Source organism: Carassius gibelio, chromosome A1 (assembly GCF_023724105.1).
Source record: "Carassius gibelio isolate Cgi1373 ecotype wild population from Czech Republic chromosome A1, carGib1.2-hapl.c, whole genome shotgun sequence".
In the NCBI taxonomy this organism is placed as follows: Eukaryota; Metazoa; Chordata; class Actinopteri; order Cypriniformes; family Cyprinidae; genus Carassius; species Carassius gibelio.
Genome location: NC_068371.1, coordinates 29522245 through 29542588, shown reverse-complemented (window position 1 = coordinate 29542588; position 20344 = coordinate 29522245). Strand labels below are relative to the sequence as shown.

General features: G+C 36.8%; 2 protein-coding genes across 4 annotated transcripts; both read left to right on the top strand.

The window, feature by feature from the left end:
* Positions 1–372: 372 nt before the first annotated feature.
* LOC128017781 (follistatin-related protein 1) lies at positions 373–14135 on the top strand. 2 transcript variants are annotated; one of them, XM_052603304.1, is made up of 16 exons: positions 373–498; positions 614–671; positions 759–876; positions 1002–1035; positions 1170–1199; positions 1295–4421; positions 4529–4585; positions 9461–9562; positions 10249–10378; positions 10609–10641; positions 11013–11143; positions 11534–11655; positions 12775–12887; positions 13000–13110; positions 13270–13370; positions 13593–14135. In XM_052603304.1, exons 6-16 carry the CDS (start codon positions 4347–4349, stop codon positions 13632–13634), a joined length of 1017 nt encoding a protein of 338 aa, XP_052459264.1. In that variant the 5' UTR covers positions 373–498; positions 614–671; positions 759–876; positions 1002–1035; positions 1170–1199; positions 1295–4346; the 3' UTR covers positions 13635–14135. The 2 variants fall into 2 exon arrangements, with proteins under 2 accessions (XP_052459264.1, XP_052459273.1); XM_052603313.1 differs by having other exon boundaries at positions 1277–4421.
* An 889-nt stretch (positions 14136–15024) lies between these two features.
* Positions 15025–20012, top strand: LOC128017761 (leucine-rich repeat-containing protein 58). 2 transcript variants are annotated; one of them, XM_052603281.1, is made up of 4 exons: positions 15025–15674; positions 17011–17139; positions 17235–17512; positions 19027–20012. In XM_052603281.1, exons 1-4 carry the CDS (start codon positions 15220–15222, stop codon positions 19170–19172), a joined length of 1008 nt encoding a protein of 335 aa, XP_052459241.1. In that variant the 5' UTR covers positions 15025–15219; the 3' UTR covers positions 19173–20012. The 2 variants fall into 2 exon arrangements, with proteins under 2 accessions (XP_052459241.1, XP_052459231.1); XM_052603271.1 differs by having other exon boundaries at positions 15027–15674; positions 18932–20012.
* Positions 20013–20344: the final 332 nt, after the last annotated feature.

The following is a 20344-nucleotide window of genomic DNA, read 5'->3' as shown; positions in this document are numbered from 1 at the left end:
ATTTTTATTCTAATTGTATTGTTACATTGTTAAGTTTTATGTTTTTGCCAAAAAAGGAACAATTATTTATGGTAATAATTCAGCACCAGGGTACTACCTCCTGATACATTACTTTACCATGGTATTGGCACAGTCCCTTTAACAAGGTTAAGCTGAGACTCAGAACACTTTACTGCTCTCTAGTGGTCATTTGATGAATTATTTAAGCTCTACAAAACCTATACTTCTGCAAAAAAAAAAAATTAAATGGTTAAAGATGCCATTATGGACACGTTAAAATTATATTGATGTCTTTTTATTTTTTTTATTAGGACTTTTTATTTTTTTTGGACTGAAAATTCTGAAAGGGTGTGAAATTTTGCAGAGCATTTCCTGTGTGAGGCGGCTGATAGGAAATGTGAAAATAGCCAACCACAGTGCAACATAACATGCAGACTTCACTCACACACTGCATTAACAAATGATTGCACGGCTTTATCAAGCAGCAGGCATCAGAGGGTGAGTTTTACCGTCTGTCTTCGACGATTTACACCACAGAGAAGTTTTTATAAGTCTTTATAAGAGGAAAACATAAGTGCAGAATTATTTACACTAATCTCATGCTATTTTGTAGGATGTCATTTTGAATTCAGCAGATGAATGGATAACAATGGATTCCAATCAGACAATGAGTGAGCTGAGACTTGATGATAGATATATAGACAAACACACACCCACACACACATATATACAACTTTTTTTTTTTTTTTTTTTCTCAGGTACCATATCTTTAGCCACATTTTCAATAATGGTCGTGTTGTCCATCCTGTGGTGTTTTATTTTTTTATTGATATTCAGTATCTGCTTGTTTTTGTTGAAAATCCCGCAGAACAAAACGTAGGTCCCATCTTCCTATGTATCTTTATTTAGATAAATGTAGTTGAATTAATTAAACGTAACATTTCAATACTACAGATTTCAGTATTACAACATTCAAATTGGTTCCTGTTTCAATTTCACAGACAAAAATCACAGATAAAAACTCCGGAAGATGAGGTAAAATATATTTTTATATTCACTTCATTATCGCTGTAGCAAATGCAACGGACAGCAGGGCATTGATATACAGACGGACAAGAAGTCAGATTGATTATTTATATTATTCAATGGTTATTGTTTGTTTCTGAAAGGTCACAGATGCAGATGTTTCTTTAAATGAGGTATGAATTTTGAGAACTTTTCTCATATTTGCTGTCAAGCCTAATTTAGTATCCATTTATGTCAAGGGTCATTTTAGCTCTGTCTTTATTTTCAGGTCTCTGAAACGAGGAAGAAACGAGAAAAAAATAAAAGTTACAAAGAGAGGGTGAACTCAGTGTACTATGAGTGGTTTATGGATCACTCACCACTGAGGAATCCAAGAAATGCAGATCGTACAGCACAATACTAATTGTAAACTAATGAAATACTCTTTTAAAAGAGAGAGAGAGTTTTGTTTTTGTTGCAGTAATGAGAAATGTATTAACGGTGAGTTATAACTGCAAACACCATTTGTTTTCATTGATCATGATCATCTATAAGAGGACGCTGTTGCACTTAATCACTACTGAGGTGAAATTCATAAATAACAAAATATTAAGAGACCGTTGAAGACTCATTAAGATGACCGTGTCATTCATAACCTGTAGGATTTTTTAATGTCCATCCAGTGGAAGTCAATAGTAAGCAAAACTTCTGGTAACCAAAAATTCTTAAAAAGCCTTTTTTTTTTTCTCAACAACATTGGGTTGAGTAAGGAGTAAGGTGGCAAGGCTCCGGGCCCTGATGGTTTTTTCCGGACTCCGGAGTTAAAAAATATATATATTTTAGAACCTCTAACAGGCGTGGACATTGATTAATTTAAAAAGGGGTGTTTACAGTCTATATATTTCATTGATCCAGAAAAAAACTAACCGTCAGGTGAATGCAGTTCTTACAGGCCTATAAGATTGTTAAATGTGGATTGTAAGCTGCTATCCAAACTGTTAGCAAGAACACTTGAATCTCTCCTCCCTCAACTAATAAACCTGGACCAGACAGGTTTTATTTAACAAATGTTCTCATATGTCAGGAGACTTTTGTAAAAAGAAGACAAAAGTTGTGACATTTGCCAAGTGTGGTAACCCATACTCAGGATTGGTGCTCCACCCAAGTGCACACACAGCAGTGAGTAGGCAAAGAACACACACACACACACACACGGAGCGGTACGCTCCAGCAGCCTGTTAGCAACTGGGGGTTCAGTGCCTTGCTCAAGGGCACTTCAGTCATGGGTATTGAGGGTGGAAGAGCACTGTTCATTAACTCCACCCACAACTCCTGCCGGCACTGAGACTTGAGCCTGCGACCTTCAGATTACAAGTCTGATTCCCTAACCATTAGGCCAGAGCTGCCCCTGCCCCTTAAACATAATACAGTGTTCACAGATATCCAAAACTCAACTGCTTGCTGTTTCCTTAGATGCAGAACAGGAGTTTGACCGTGTGGAGTGGGTGTATATGTTTGAAGTGCTTGGCAAGTTTAATTTAGCTACAGACTTTATTATTTGCATTCAGACTCTATACTGTGCACCAACTGCTTGTGTTATTATCAATGGCCTTCTCTTTCTTCCTTTGCCACTGGGGCGAGGTAGAAGGCAAAGTTGCCCTCTGTCTCCTCTCCTTTTTACCTTAATTCTGGAAGCCCTTGCAGAGATCTCACACTGATATCCAGGAGGTTGAGATTGGTTAGTAGATTTAATCTCATTAAAATGAACATCCTTCCCAGAATATTATATCCCATGCAAATGTTACCACTCTGGTTCCCTAAAAAGAATATCTCAGAGTTGGAAAGAAGTTTTTCAAAATTGATCTGGCAAGGGAAAAGCCTTACAAAAGGTCTTACAACTGTCAGTATATAGTGGTGGAAAGGCATTACCTAATTTAAAGTTGTACAATTGGGCTCAATTTTGAATTAGTCGCATTCATATTTAAAATCCCAGCCCTGTGTTGAAGAGTGGGCGGTGATGCCATACTCGTTAAGTCTGCTTACAAATAATAAGGGCCTTAAGTTATGGCCTGAAATTAAGAACAACCTTATCATTTTCAACACAGTTGAAGTTTGGCAGGACATCATGAAATGCGCAGGAAGAAAGGGCTTTTTCTCAGGTCTGACACCTTTGATTGGCAACAGAGATTTTCTCCCTGGTGTTCAAAAATCCTTATTCCATAGATGGTATGGAAAGAGTATAAGAGTGGCTGGTGATTTATTAGCTTACCTTCTCTTTTATTCAATTGATCAAAGTGGTATTGATCATATTTGGCATACTTGGGCGAAAGAATTCTGTACTGAGCATATCGATGACGCCTGGGTAGATTTGGTTAAATCTATTAGAAGTATATTTATGTGCAATAGACTGGTGATTATTACCCCACAAATTCTGAATAAGATAAATAGTAATCACTTTCCATTATGCAATAAACTGCAAAGTGAAAATGGAACTTTCATGCATTGTTTTTGGCATTGTCCAGTCATCACAAAGTTTTGGGAGGGGGTGACATGGAAGAGGGAATATTTTTCAAATCAACTTGACCAAGGACCCTGGATTTTTTATTTATTTATTTTGCTTTGCTTGCCCATCACTTTCCCTTTGGTATGGAGCGATCTTCAGAATATTGCACTGCAGTGGTTAGGGGAGACGAGGCCATGCTTGAAGAGATGTGGGGCCTGTTATCAAACATCTTCCAACCAGTTTACAAGAGATGATATTTAAAGGAAGATTTGTATTCATTTTCCTGAATAACTGCTTTACTTATACTATATGAGTATATTGTATTTTCTGTTTTTAATTATTTAATTAATTATTCTTCTGATTTGATTATTGTACCGTAATATTGTTTATCCCTTTGTATTACTGAATTATTGTGTTGTTGTCTTTTTATACTAATATATACATTTCACCCAAAAATATTAGACCTACTGAAAATAGGTTTTTAAATATAATCCTAATTCTAATCCTGGATTTTAAATGTGACCTTGCATATATTGATGTTTGTTCATTACCTTTAATGTAAGATAAATTTACTCACATGTATACGCAAATTATGTTTTATTCCATGTAATGCTTATCATTTAACCTGTTTCATAAGAATTTGAAGGGGTTGGAAATTGTATTCATGCCAATAAAGTTTTATTGACTATTGAATTTGTACCGAATTTCTATGGAATCTATGGAGTCTATGGAATCCCCATTTAAATAGCTAAGTGTGTGTGTGTGTGTGTGTGTGTGTGTGTTTGGAGGTGGGGGTGTGGGGGAGGGTGAATCACTGGTCTCTCTCCACAACTCTGTAATGTTGTCCTTTAGTTCTCACTCTGTCCGTGCAGCAGCTCCTCTCATCTCTTTCTCCTCTCATCTCCTGATGATGGTAAGTCAACATGCTTGACCTTATATGCACACTGATAAATCGTATGTTTGTGTACTTATATTTTTGCGTATTTATATCTTTTCTTTTGTCCTTATATCTTCCTGCAGATTATTAGGACACTTTCTCTATTCATTATCCTCTCTGCTGTCTGCTGTTATGCAGAGGTAAGACAGAAAGCTTTCTGAATTCTTTGGATAAAGTTATCTAATAGAGGAAAAAGTGTCTTTTTGAATAACTGCCAATAATTACAGCCATAATTCTAGGAATGCAGACATCAGAGAGTTTCATTAATTTGACCCTTGTGATATTAAAACATAATTTCTGATTAACATAAAATGAATTTCAATCAAGTATCATTTTAATGTTTTTTGTTAATAAACTATTTAATTTTCTCATTCATTTACATTTCATTAAAGGATTACTATCTCTTGATAGTCACTTTGTTGTATTCATGTCATTTAAGTATTTTTTTTAATAATGCTCAAAACTACTAAAAAAAGAGAAGAAAGAAAATTAAGTACCCAATTTAGGGACCATAATGCACTGCGTAAATATGAAGGGATTTTATGTCTTGCCCATATTTTGAGTTATGCATTGCATTTTGTTTTAGGAATAAATGAATGTTCGTAAACATAATGGACACTGTTCTGGACAAAAATCACTAGAACCTTTTCAGTTTTCCTATAGATTGTGCTCTCACTGTGATAGTTTCCACTTAATGTAACTTCAGAAGCCCTGTAGCACCATTGTTAGGAGTGTAACTTCAGCGTTGTAGGCGTCTGATGTGGGCTAGCCGTCTGGGCTTTAGCAGAAGAATGAACAGCTGTTGCTTGTCTTGGCAGGTAAAAGCAAAGTAATCGGTACGTGGAGTAATGGAAAGCCAAACAACAGCAGACATTACCACACGGCTGTGATAATGGCATTTTAACACTGACACTGTACACTTCACACAGATGCGCAAACACAGCCGTTCTGTCTTGTGTGTGTGTGTGTGTGTGTGTGCAGAACTCAAGCATGTGATCAGTCATGTGCAGTGTTCAGGTGTTGACACATAGTTAGACACGGCAGATGTGCCGGTCTTTTCGTGTGCGCCTGTTTACATCTGCACATCATCAGGACGAAACCCTTCATGCCTTTTCATTTGGAACCGAACAACAGGGCTCAACCTATGACACTCCTGTGTTCATTTAGAGCAGTCCTGTGGAGGGCATATTTTTAGAGATGACTTCACATGTACCATCTGCGTGATGATGTGGTTAAAGAACTAAGGAACAGATTTTTTATTTTTTTATGAATGTGGTAAGCTTAAGAAACTAATGTGAAAATATTACATACCAAGTAAAATTAAGTACTTGTAAGATTTCTTTCTTTCTTTTTGTTTTTGTTTTTTTGTTAAAGAAGTCTCTTATGCTCACCAAGGCTGCCTTTAAAAAAAATCTAAAATACAGTAAAAACAGCAATATTGAAAAATATTGTTACAATTTAAAAGAGCTGTTTTGTTTAAATATATTTTAAAATCTGCATTATTCCCGTGACGCAAAGCTGAATTTTCAGCATCATTACTCCAATATCAAAAACACATTCAGACCTGCATGATTTTTGCATGCTTCTAGGTGGATCTGAGCATGGACAAACATTAGGCAGCAGGTACTATGAGAGAGGCCTTCTGAGGTAGAGAGCTTTAAACTGCTCAATAACACAGCAACTAGATATTGCAGGATGCTATCAGATCATTTGCTTTCTGCAACTGCAGGACACCACATTAAAGAACTTTTGGTTGGTGTCCCATGAGAATAAATATAAAGCTTCTTCCTTCTTTCAGTAGAGATTTTAACCAGTGGTGTCTTAGCAAAAGGATGTTGTGGGTGGTTGCCAAGTGGGTTTTGTGAGTCAAGACAAGTCACTCTGATTCCCAGAAGCCCACCTGTGGAACATGTTTATACACTTATGTTTATAAGTGCAAGTTGTCATAGTTGTCGCAGAAACTACAACAAATACTTTTTATTTTGAATTCCCATATGATCCAATAGTGGAACAGGGTTTTTATGACTTTGTTAATAACACTCACACAGCAGGAAAATGTTTTCTGTAATGCCAAAGTATTATAAATGTATATAATTTTTTTCTTTTTTTCAGAATGAAAGTTTTTCAATGTTAATGTGGAAGTGAGTCATAAAGAGTCAATCATTTTTTGCACAGGAATTGAACCCTTCACACGTTCACCACAGACTTGTGAGTTCAGTGCACAGCGTAAACAGAAAACAAAACTCCTCTAGTAAAATTGAGTAGTATAATCAATGGACCTTTGAAATATGGATATATTGGTACTGAAGCCCTGAGATTAAGCCTGAACGATGAAGTACAACTCAAGAATGTGTTTTGTGACTGGAGTAAATAACTTTTTAACACAAGGCCATTTTTTATTGTTTTCAGAGCTGGCTGTGTTTGATTCTGCTGCAACAGAACGAACACAGTTTTCAGCACTTACTGAAGGGTGTTAGAGGCATAGCAAGCTAAACTGTTTAATATGTGTAGACCACACAAATGTCTACCATTGTCTTTGTTGCAAATTTGTAGTGTTTCATGTATGGGGTGTCAAAAGTGGTTAAAATGTGTTTGAGCACACATTTTTGTTTTGTTTAGAGCAGTGTTTCCACTGTAGTTCCCTTATGGGTGTTAATGAATGTGAATGTTTCACATGAGTGAGGGGCTGGTTTATCGAAGACTGCATTAAAACAAAAAAACAGACTGAGAACAGGCAATGCTGTTGATCTATCATATCAGTGTTTTTTTTCTTTTTGATTGGGTAGGATCTTTATTCTGACTTCTGTACACTAATGCTGTGGTGTCATCATACACAGTCTTTCTGCGCTGAGTGCCATCAAACGATCTCAGCTGACACACGCTGGAATGTGAGAAATTGTTTTAGGTCAGTGCTCAGTGTGTGCATGCTTTATACAGCCTGTCAGGAGTTAGATGTGTGTGTGAGAGGGGTTTCTGCTCATCTTAGCTTATTGGTGTTAATGCTCTGTTGAATCTGTGCTAGACTCTTCTGGTGTCTGCACTTGGGGCAGCATCTGTTAGTTTGTAACTTCCTATGTCTTTCAGCTCTCTCCAAACCTGCTCTGTCTTTCTCTTTAAAGTTACATTTAATAATAATAATATGTTAAACTACAGTTTTCATTTATTCTCACCAAGATTACATTTTTTTGGTTAAACACCGTAAAATCAGTAATAATTGTGACAAATTGTGATTTATTTTTCTATTTGACTATATACTAAAATGCAATGTATTCTTGTGATGCAAATCTGCATTTTCAGTATCATTACTTCAGTCTTCAGTGTCACATAATCCTTCAGAAATCATTATAATAGGCTGATTTGCTGCTCATGAAACATTTCTTATTATTATCATTGTTGAAATCTATGTGTTGCTTCATATTTCTGGTTGAACATTTGAAATGGACGTTTTTGGCTCCATTAACAGACCAGACAAATGGACCAGGCCTGTTTGCTTTTCACTTTTCTTTGTGTACATATTCTTCGGCACTATGAGTCATAACTTGTAAACACTTTTACACTCTCTCTCTCTCTCACACTCACACACACACACACACACACACACACACACAGGCTAACCACAGGAAAACTGTGACGCATTCCACAAATGAGATCATATTGTTGGCTTTTTATTTCATGTGAAATATTCTACGCACGTACACAAATTCTCATGTGTGTGCTAGAGAGAGATGCATCTGCCGGTTCACATTAGGCTGCTCCACTCTACTCTAAAATTATAATCCATAATACCTTTTCTCACTTCCTTGAGATACCATTCTTTTCAATCTTTTCTGTGAGAGGTTGAAGGTCACAGTTGAGGGGGTCACAGGACATGTAGAGAAGGACAGATGTCCCCAGGTTGTGTGTACTGCTGTGTGCATTATGTACACAGATGTGATCTGTACTGAGCCAGCAAGTGTGTACTTGCATAAACAAGTTCCTCTGTGGTTTAGAAATGGTATTTCTATATACACCCTTTAACTAAAAATACAGTATATATATATCAGTTAAATCATTCTTTTTTTTTTTTTTTTGGTTTAAAATCAGTTAAATAACAAAATAAAATAAAACTGACAGAGGTGAAAGACTGCAAAGGAGTAGCTTGAAAAGTTATGTTGCTTAAAGATGTCCTGTATAAGGATCAGAGCACATTAGGATACACAGATGTTGCAGATGGTGTGTGTGTGTCTGGGTGTGGGTGGGTGAGGTAAGGTACCATCTGTCATGCAGTCGTGTGGTGCTGCTTTTATATGTTTGTGTTTTTCAGTGAGTGAAGGCATGTGCTTGTGTATTGTCATCGTCAGACTCTTTGTTATTCACTCTCTTTATTATAGACGGCAAGGTCAACAGGTCTGGCTCCCATCTGGAGCCGTGTCAGGGCAGCTTTCACTTCGGTCTGCACCAATAAGACACCACAACAAAAGGCCAGCACATGTCTGAGGGAAGTGAATGATCAAGTTCTGTTTATTTAGGTGAAAACATAGCGGACAGGAATACAAGTCCATTTTTCTATGACTGTGGTTCTGTGTAATTGGATCATTTAATATTTAGAGCTTACCAAATAAAGAACAGCAACTTAATTGTCATTTATTAACAGATAAACAATTCTGCTTCAGGATTTTTAGACATGAACCAGTGAGCCAAAGATATTAAGTATAGTCTGCCATCTGGTGGTTGCGTCTAAAATAAGCATGTTTACCAATAAAAATGCGATAAGTTAGTGTTTGGGGTTAAGTATTTGGACTAGGTGAAGTTTTACTTTTAAAACTAAGGTCTAAAGAGTACTTATAGTATAGGTCGTTCAGCAGAAAGCCGTTTTATAACTGCTATCATTTCTGAAGTGTTTTCTCACCTTCACCACTAGTCGGAGCCAAAGTACAACACTGTCACGTAGACGAGCTCCTGGTGACGCGTTTGTTTGGTGTGAAAATACTGTAGCCCTACTCACATTTCTCGGTTTTTGTTTGTGTTTTGTGCAGGAGGTGAAGAGTAAAAGTAAAGTTTGTGCCAATGTTTTCTGTGGAGCTGGGAGAGAATGTGCTGTGACAGACAAAGGAGAACCAACCTGTCTGTGTATCGAGGTGAGACGTGTGTTTTAAAGGAGCCCAAACCTGTGGCTTGGTAACACTGTTTCCCAATGTGGGAAAACCCTCATAACAGTCTATGGGGAAAACTCACATTTACTCCTAACTTTTTTATACACAGACTAGGTTTTAATTTCTGGTCATCAAGTGATGACCCAAGAAGTAACCTACCTAAATATTTCATTAACATGTCCTTAAAATCAGACATTTTTAAAAAAGACCATGAGCTGCAACAGTATGTAACACCAACAAATGTAGGGGGGAAAATACACATGTAAATATATAAACAACAGAAGAACCGTAACTAATCACCCTGAAACAAACACTGTATCAAATATTGTAGGCTATTAGTTTTAGTTAAATTGAAGTGACTGGTGAATTTGTTCCAAAATAAATAATTGAATTGGACACAGAACTTTTTACTTTAACAACAAAACATTTGGAATTAATTTTCACCTTAGTTTTAAAAGGTTATATATATATATTGCTATCCAACACCTGCACAGTTAATTAGCAAATTATTATTTGCATGTAGCTCATTTCCCCGTGCTTTTATAACAGATTTGTGACAATTTTTTGGGAGTCAAGATCCACTGGCTGAGAACCACTGAAATAAACGACATGGATATCATGAATGTATAATTATTTCAATGTTGTTTTGTGTGTGTGTGTGTCTTGATCAGCAATGCAAACCCCATAAGCGTCCAATTTGTGGCAGTAATGGGAAGACGTACCGTAATCACTGTGAGCTGCATCGTGATGCCTGTCTCACTGGACTCAAAGTGCAGGTCGCCCATGATGGACATTGTGAAGGTAAGTCTGTATGTGCCCCATTTATCAGGTTTATAGTGTTTTCTTTAATACCTAATATCTAAATATCATGACCACCACCATAAATGCTATTAGGAAGGGTAACTGTAACCTATAATTTCAATAACTGCAGCCATTTCCTCTCATTTTTAAAGAACTTTGTAGAAAAAGCAGCCCCTGTTTTTAGTAGCTGATGTAACTCCCAAACCTGATTTCTGTCTCTTCTCATTTAGAGAAAAAAACTGAAAAAATCACCAACAGCCCAAGTGAGTAAAAGCACATCTGTTAAACTGAGAACTGAACATTAAACATTGTATGAAAAAAAGTGGAATTATGCCTTTTTATTGTTAGAGACTACCATTTAACCTCCAGTACTTAAGTTTATTTACTGATTAGTTTTGTTTGGAAAGAATGAAATATGTGTAATAGGATTTAAACCTATTACAAGAAGATCAACTAATTATTTTTTTTATTTAGTTAGTTATATTCAAATTTTTTCAATCATTACCTATTAAAACTGGGCCTGGCTGGGCCAAAGATGCTGGTAAATATGTTATGAAAGTTTATGAAAATGTATTTAGTTTACAGATGTACAGTATAATTGTTACATGTTGTGCCTGTTTTTTTGATTATTTAGTTGTTTGCTACCTTACGGACCGTAATGAGTTGAGGAGGCATGTGATTGAATGGCTGCAGTCTGAGGTGGAGCCTGACGGCTGGTTTTCTAAAGGATCCAATTTCTCAGATGTCCTACTCAAATACTTCCAGGTTTGTGTGTGTGTGTGTGTGTGTACTGGTTTGGGTGGTTTATGAAGACACAAATTTGCACAATGATCAAACAGGTATTACAATATGAAGGTAGTTTTGAGAAAACACTACCTTTGTCCCTGTAATTCTAAACGCTTAAAAACATACTAAATGGTGGGGGGTTTTTTATCTAAAAATGCAGAAAGTTTCCTATGAGGGGTAGGTTAAGGTGAAGGTTTAGTGTAGGGCGATAGAAAATACAGTTTGTACAGTATAAAAACCATTACGCCTATGGAGACTAGAGTATGTGTGTGTGTGTGTGTGTGTATTTAAACATATTGATTCATTGAACACAATGCATATGCCATCAGATATGCCCGTGTGTCTCTAATGCTGTTTGTGTTTCAACAGAACTATGATAATGGAGACGCTCAGCTGGATTCAACAGAATTCCTGAAGTTCATTCAGCATAATGAGACTGCAATAAATGTCACATCACCTTATGCTGAGGAAGAGAACAACCGCCTACTCAGGTATACCTTTTTAAAAGATTTGGGATTGGTAATATTTTGTAATGTTTTTGAAAGTCTCTTATGCTCAACATGACTGCATTTATTTGATCAAAAAAAAAAAAAGTCAACAAAACAATTATTAGTTTGTGAAATATAATTGAAATTCAAAATAACCTTTCTGTTTTAATATTTCAGTTTTTTTTTCTGTGATGGCAAAGCCCCCCGACCCCCCCCCCCCCAAAAAAAAACAATAAAATAAATACATGAAAAGTCTGACCCCATACTTTTGAAGTGCATATTAATGCAAAGTGTCATATGACAAGCAAATATTTATTTTGAGGTAAATTGCTTTTACAATGGAAAAGTGCACCTTCATTTTAGTCTAGCTGAACAATGCATCTTTAAAAATGCTTTCAAATATGACGTTCATAACAGGTGTCATATTTGCATACTCTAGTATCATGGTAATAATGTCTTCTGGAACTTGTTGGTTCGTCTCCATCTAAGTATGACACACAACCAGTGTTTTATTTGTTTTTTTTTTCATCATTTGACCTGCTCAAATCAAATGAAATAACTGATGAAAGTGTGCCATTTTATAGATAGCGACAGGTTAAAGACAGTTTGCATTTGTGAGGTTTATTAACCTGAACACGGTCTTTTGTGTCAGTACTCTTATCAGTTCTTCTTTACAGCCTCTCTTGATAATTTCTTTTGAAAGTTTCTGAAAATCTCTCTGATAACCTATATATCTCTGGACTAATCTATAAAACATAATCATTATGACCTCACTGTCCTCTGATCGAAGCGCAAAGCAAGTCCTTCTGAATGCTTAAAATATACTCTCACAATATCAATATACTCTCAAAATACTATTTTCAAAAGTTCTGTATGGTGGAAATTCTTTAATGTCCTTTACCAGCTTGGGAACCACAGAGAGAGAGACAAAGAGTCATTTTGTAAAACGGAAGCAGTGCCGAGAACGTTCTTTTAAATAGCAATGCCTTCCTCAAGTAGTAGCAGACTAAGATGATTGTGTCCATGAAAATTATTTTGATGTTAACAGGATGCTATAAGAAAAATATTGCACTGAAAACTGCAATTAAATATTAAAAGCAGTGCTGTCTGTCTGTTCTGCAGGAGTCTGTGTGTAGATGCCCTCATTGAGCTGACTGATGAGAATGCTGACTGGAAACTGAGCTTTGATGAGTTCCTCAACTGCCTCAGGCCTGGATTCAACCCTCCAGAGAGGAGTAAGAGCTACAACCACTCAGTCCATTTTCTAATATGATACATCACCAGACCTATGTAGGAACAAATAGCCTGCAAGATATGTGTGTATTGAGTGCTGTTACATGTTTTTAGAGTGTGCCTTAGAGGACGAGACGTACGAGGATGGTGCTGAGACTCAGAAGGAATGTAACCGCTGTGTTTGTGCCTGCGGGAACTGGGTCTGCACTGCTCTTATATGTGATGGTGAGCTAAAACCCAGGATATTGCTGTTGTTGTTTTTCCTGCAGCTGGGATTTGGATGGAAAAGCCGGATGAGATGAGATTTTTTCTGTGGAATGTGGTCTGACTTACGTCTGACTTTCCTCTCTCTCTCTCTCTCTCTCTCTCTCTCTCTCTCTACAGGTTTAAATCAGTTACATGAGCTTGAGGAAATGGAGGGAAATGATCAGGAGATGACAGAGGAGGAGTGGACTCGGCGAGTGGCCGAACTCAATAAACATCAGGTTGGGACTGAGTGTAATGTCTGAAATCCGGCCGTTGAGTATTGATAAATAACATCATTTCCTGCGCTATACTGATTAAGAGATGGGATGATGGGATGTGCATTTTTATGAACATACCATGCCGAACTTTTCTTCTTGATGTCTGTTTTGTTTGGCTGAATTTTCTTGGACCTAAAGTAAATAAAATGTGTGACTTTTGAACTGTTTCCCCCCCACTCATAGGAAACTATGGAGAAGATGAAAGGGGCCACTAAAGAGATCTGAGAAAGGAGCGATGAACTTTTGCCCAGATTTCAGCTTTCAGTCAGTCATGAAAGCTTAATTTGTTTCGTTTATTATAATAATTATCGACGTATTCAGAGGTGTGTTCTCTTCTGTTATTTGATATAATATTTTTAAAAAAATTATTTGAATGTGATAATAAAAGAGTCTGTATGATTTGTACCTGTAGTGTAAATTACCGCAAACCTTTTTGTAATTGTACTTTTTATGGATTCAGTGTCATTCTAAAGCTTCTATAAGGCAGGGTGTTAATTTTTCACCTTAAAGTTAACAGAAAATATGAAATTATATTTTGTATAGCAACACTATTTTTACATAGCGAAATAATTGTAATTTTTATCACAATTTTGATTATTGTAATATGACATCTCATGTACAGTGTTGAATTTACATTGCCTTTCGAAAAGTGGGGTTTGGATAATGTCAATAGGAATCAATATTACTTTGTGATGACTTTGCATTAATAAATTCAGAACATACAAAGCTGGTCAGGTTGATCTGTTGGTTGATTTTAGCTGGTTGGGCAAGGAGATATTTTATACAAGCCTAGACCAACTTAAACCAGCAGTACAGCTTAGGTTGGCAAACAGAGATTTTATTTTAAGTAAGGAAATACTATAGCTGTTTATAAATACTCTCTGTTGTGTATTAACCTTCATTGGAAATCAATTAATAAAACTATAAAGCAATAATATTAAACGAAAAGAAAACCTGGGCCAAGTTTAATCAGGCATCACCGCAGCCAAATGGGCATGTCTGAATCAATTAACTTTTTTATTCAAGACACATAAGTCCATAGAGACAACAAAATACAGTATATACATACATATAAAACAATACAAAAACATATAAGGAATAATGCAGACAAGGCATCATTAAAACATATACAGGCTTTGGGTCCAATGTTTCCAAAAACAAGATGTAAAACGAATGTAACGTTTATATATTGCCATTAATCAAAACCATAGACTTAAGTGAAAATTGCTAAGTACTTACTGCATTTATGGTAAGATTATGTTGCAGTGTAAAATATGATTACATGTAGTTTTATAACTAAACAAAATGTTATGGCTTAAGTAGAAGACCTAGCTCATGCCGATAAAAAGAGTACTTTATATCAAATACATTTTATCTATCTAAGAGTGAAGAGTAGATTTATGGTTTATCACTATCAATTAGTAATCTTTCATAAAAACAAGTAGACCTCCAGAATGTAAACAGTTTTCACGTAAAACAGGCACCAAAACCATACGTGCATACTCGCATATAACACTAATGAGACGAAACAAACTTACATCACGTTTAGTCCCTGGATGACCAACCAATGCAGGAGGCGTGACGCTTGCGTGCACTCCAGTACAGATAAAAAGTCTTCTGTCAGGCGCGTGCACTTCGCACAGTCCCGTCACTTAAGGCAAAGGGGATATATATAATAAATGTGTATGGATTATAATTCAAGACTAAACCTCCGAAGTGAAAACTTTTTAGATCGTTGCCCCGTTAAAAAGTGTGATACTCTGATTAATTGCATTTCTGTTTTATTATTTTGCTTTGCTAAATAGTCCATATGGCTCATTTCCCAAGCATGGACGACAAGTGTGCTGTTTTACATTTATCGCGTCTGCAGCTGGACGACTTGATCTTGGATCATCTCACGGACAGTAAAAGACAACAAATCCAGCAGCTGCATCTCACTTATAATCGTTTATTGCTTCTTCCACCTTCTGTTTGTTTCCTGTCTAACCTGGAACACCTGGACATCAGCAACAATGCGCTCACAGTCATGCCAGAGGACATTATGCGCCTAACAAACCTGAAGACGTTTGTAGCAAAGAACAATCTTCTGGACGAGTCCTCGTTCCCTAAAGAGTTTGAACGCATGCAGGTGGAGACTCTGAATCTGAGTGGGAACAGGTTTGGGGAGATTCCCGTGCAGTTTCTCAAAATGACCACACTACAGTCCCTGTCACTTGGAGGAAACAGACTGAAGACTATCCCGGCAGAAATAGAGAAACTGACCAGGTTTGAGTATGCTTCTTTGTCCAGATATGAACTGTCACTTAATACGACGACCTAAACTACGAAATAATAATAATAAAATAAATAAATAAAAATCTGATTATTCGGTTAAATTATTATAAATACATTAATAATAACAATAAATGTAAAAATATATTAAGATTTAGTTTATTAAGATAAACTGCTTTAGACCATATACTGTATCTCTTAAGGACTGTTAAGAGCCTAGTACAAATTTGCATATGACCCGGATCAGTGTTACAAAAGTGGACAGTAACTGAATGCATTCCATGCCCTGGGGTTGGTTGGTGGTGCTTTTGGGTAAAATACTAACCAATAGAAGGAAAGAACTGGTTAAGTACTCTCAGACAAATAAATAAACATGACATAACAGTCTGTTTACTCTTAAGTTAATGATCTCTAATTTCATTCAAACCTACAAAGTTAAAATTAGATTTTCCTGTTTCAGCATTGCATTGCTAAATCCTCTATTTACAGTAGATGAACTTTGAACACAACCTTATGGTGTGTTTTTATCCTAATTGTATGATTTATCATTTATTTATTTATGCTTAAAGTAATTCTGCTTTAGCTTTTCTTATTTTAAAGGTGGGGTAAGTGATTTATGGTAGCCAATGCTGATATTTCAAATCACCAAAACAAACACGCCCCTACCCCAAAAGTGTCTATTTTGATAGCTCTGCCCCACACAGATACATGTGCAACCCAGGCAACAATTATGACACTCAAGCATATTCAAGCAAAGGCCAGCATATATTAGTTATGTGAAACAAAGCAAAACCAACAATACTCTCCTATCAAGAAGAAACAAAGAAACCTTGGCATACGATCGCAGGTCTTCCATCCCTTGAATTCTCTCTAGCACTGGAAAGCTAATCCTAAATTTTCACTTTCTATATATATTTTTTATCTGCCATCTCTATCTTTCTGTCATCGTTCGGCTCAGCTAATTTCAGCTCCTGAGCACTCTCTCCTCCACATCATGAGTAGACACGCCTCTTACTGCTGATTGGCTACAAGTTTGTTTTAAGCGTTTTTGAAAAAAATACATACCACACCTTTAATATCCACACATTTATAATTAGGGACATTCTCATTCAACGTTTTTATCTAACACAGTTTTATACATGGCCTTATTGCTAGATGAGTATTTTGTGCAATTTTCCAGGTGTCAGATCTGCTAAAAGTTTGTTTTGTTAACTTGTAGGAGTATGCTAGCATATAGCTAGCCTCAAAGCTAACACAAACTAAAATCTACAAAACTTGATTTTAAAGTCATGGTTCTTCAGCTTTTGACCTCTGTTATGTGATGCTACAGTCTGGAGTTGCTGTATTTGGGAGGGAACCTCATCTCCTTCATCCCACCTGAGGTTGCTAACCTCACCAGTCTGAGATATCTGGTTCTATGTGACAATCGCATCCAAAGCATACCGCCCCAGCTCAACAAGTGAGATCTTTTGGTTCTTATGTTCTTATTGTATACTGTAAAGTCAAAGTGGCTGGGTGTATTTTAATGCTATGATCTGATTTCTGTCCTTGCAGACTACACTCCCTGCTCTCTCTCAGTCTCCACAACAACCTGCTGACCTTCCTCCCTCGTGAGATCCTCAGCCTCGTCCATTTGCAGGAGCTCAGTCTGCGTGGAAACCCTCTTGTTGTGCGCTTCATCAAGGATATGACCTACGACCCTCCATCCTTGACGGAGTTGGCAGGACGCACCATCAAGTCCCAGAACCTTCCGTTCAGCTCGTGTGACCTACCGTCCAATCTGAACCATTATTTAAACTTGGCTAGCAAATGTCCCAACCCAAAGTGTGCAGGTAGGCGAGGACATTAAGGCTGTATAATCTGTGAAAAAGTGACATTTTTATGAGAAATGTAAAAGATAATGCTGTATATATCCTGTGAGGATAACCTTGCTTTAGACAGCATCATGCATTAAAGGTCCCGTTCTTCGTGATCCCATGTTTTAAACTTTAGTTAGTGTGTAATGCTGTTGTTAGAGTATAAATAATATCTGTAAAATTCTAAAGCTCAAAGTTCAATGCCAAGCGAGATATTTGATTTAACAGAATTCGCCTACAAAAAACGACCCGTTTGGACTACATCCCTCTAGTTCCTGCAGTAATGACATCACTAAAACAGTTTTTGACTAACCTCTGCCCACATGAAAACACAACAAAGGGGGTGTGGCCTTGTTGTGCTCCGACGGAGAAGAGGATGAGTTGCGTTTGTGTTTGTCGCCATGTCGTTGAAACGCTGTTATTATCATCTCTGAGTCCAATCATCTTTGTTTGGGCTTCCCAGGGACGCTGTACTTGGAGATTAATGGTTACAATTTATGTTTAACTCGGTTCCCGAAAATTATAATCCACATCTAAAACTATGTGCAGCACATTTTGCTGAGGACAGCTTCCTCAATCTCAATCAGTTTAATTACGGATTCGCACAAATATTATTCTTGAAAGATGGAGTAGTTCCCTCTTTGTCTGGAGAAGGCGTTGTTTATGGACCACAACCGGTAAGTGTATTTTATTATTTAGGTTGGTGCGTTTAACAGTTTCTGTAACTTATTACACAAAGGGCAACGCTGTTTAGCTTTGTTAACTAGATGTTAGGGCTGTGCAAAAAATCGAATGCGATTTTCATGCACATCTCTTTAGTAAAAACGCTCCTGTGATTATAAGTACATCTCCAGTACGTCTGTTCAGATCAGGATTGCCAGGTTTTCAAAACAAGTCCTGCCCACTTGCTTCTCAAAACTAGCCCAATCGCGTTTCCAGGAGGGCAGCGTGCTCTAAGCTGGTGTCGAATCACAACACAGGAACCGCTGGCACAATCACAACTCGTTACGTATTTCTGAAGGAGGGACTTTATAGAACGAGGAAGTCATCAGCCCGTTTTTTTTTTTTTTTATACGCGAAACATGAACACATGTTATATTGCACATTGTAAACACAATCAAAGCTTCAAAAAATCACAAAAAACGGAACCTTTAATTCAAGGAATATACTGGGTTCAGTACTACAATTTTTTTTAAGGAGTTTATTTGCTAATAATTAAAGGGAATTTATGTGCTAATCAACATTATTCAATAGTTGCTGTTGACTGATGCTGTTGACATTTACTGAAAACTTTATAGGTTGACCAAGTTGCAGGTATTTATTGTTGTCTTTGATGTGTTGAATATTTGTCCATCTCTTCACATTTCTCTATACTTCTCCCATGATGCCCTCTAGGTGTTTACTTCGACTCATGCGTGAGGCACATCAAGTTTGTGGATTTCTGTGGGAAGTACCGCCTGCCGCTCATGCATTACCTCTGTTCCCCGCAGTGTTCCTCTCCCTGCAGCTCAAACCCACAGAGCGACGCGGAGTCAGAGGAGGAGAACAGCGTCCCTGCAGACAGGCTCCAGAGAGTGCTGCTGGGATAGGACAGACAGACCAGTTACCTGTCACAGCATTTCCATTAAATACTTAATTTCATGTTTTTGTAGACCAATTAAATGCTAAAAACACTTTGACCCATAAGAGATGGGTTTTAGAACTGTTTTAGTGACTCGACAAAAAAAAAATGTACTGGCTATTTAGCTTAACTGTGATTAATACAGGTAGGTTTAAACTGTAAATCAAACTTAAAGTGATAGTTGCCTCAAAAATGTTGTCATTTTCTCATTGTCATGTCACACTACTTCAGATATGTCACAAATTCCTTTATTTGGATGATTTTAAAAGACATTTGATATTGTATATTGTCACATGGACTACTTTTATAGTTATTTTATGGTGTTTTTGTCTGTTTTTGATCATTTAACTTTTGCGTTTCATGGAGAACAAAAGCTAATTGGTTTGAAATCTCACAAGGGTGAGTAAAAAAGAAAAAGAAAAAAAAGAACCTACTAATGATTCCTACTAATGTTTCTCATTAGGCATCTGAAACATTTGCATCTTGCCTAAAACAGTATTTTGAGTAGGTCAGCTTGACATGCAATCAGAGAACAAACGGACCGCTTTGCACCTCTGGAAAATGTGATCAATACGTGAACAGTTACTCTTTGAGCTCTTCTTTGTATTGATTGTTAATCTCCCCTAATTTTTCTGTCCAAGGGTCAGGTTATAGACTATGATGGCTACTTCGCAAAATTTGAAAATGAATGGAAAGCTGTTATTCATGACACAACCTTGTAAATAGTTACACGCCAAAGGACACTTTTTGTATTTTGTCTCATTGTCAGAAGTTTGGTTTGAGATCAGTATTAAATGGTTTACTGTCTCTAAAAGAGTTCATAATGACCTCAATAGTAATAAAACGTAGATATCATTCTCCTTTGATGATAACTTATCTGTTATGTGTGTGTGTGTGTGTGTGTGTGTGTGTGTGTTGTGAGCACTAGTAATTGTCTGACTGCTAGATCATACAGCGATGATAATTTAAACAGTATTGCACAATGTGGATGACTTTGTCTGAGAGTTTTGGGTCAGCGAGTTCACATCAATATTTGACAGCTGCATTTATGGCCAATTTCTTTGCACTCCTCTCCCATCAGATCAGATGCAGCTATCACTCTTACTGATAATATCAGTCTTTTATCACTGTTTACGATGTTACAGTGACCTGATACAGATTGGGACGCCTCTGCTCTGAGACAACAA

Bases quoted from the DNA above. Each gene is read 5' to 3' on its own strand.
- LOC128017781 (XM_052603304.1), top strand. From the start codon at position 4,347: ATGTTGTCCTTTAGTTCTCACTCTGTCCGTGCAGCAGCTCCTCTCATC. The intron at 4,422-4,528 runs GTAAGTCAACAT...ATCTTCCTGCAG, and splicing joins CCTCTCATCTCCTGATGATG to ATTATTAGGACACTTTCTCT. The intron at 12,888-12,999 runs GTAAGAGCTACA...ACATGTTTTTAG, and splicing joins ATTCAACCCTCCAGAGAGGA to AGTGTGCCTTAGAGGACGAG.
- LOC128017761 (XM_052603271.1), top strand. From the start codon at position 15,220: ATGGCTCATTTCCCAAGCATGGACGACAAGTGTGCTGTTTTACATTTA. The intron at 15,675-17,010 runs GTTTGAGTATGC...GTGATGCTACAG, and splicing joins GAAATAGAGAAACTGACCAG to TCTGGAGTTGCTGTATTTGG. The intron at 17,140-17,234 runs GTGAGATCTTTT...CTGTCCTTGCAG, and splicing joins ATACCGCCCCAGCTCAACAA to ACTACACTCCCTGCTCTCTC.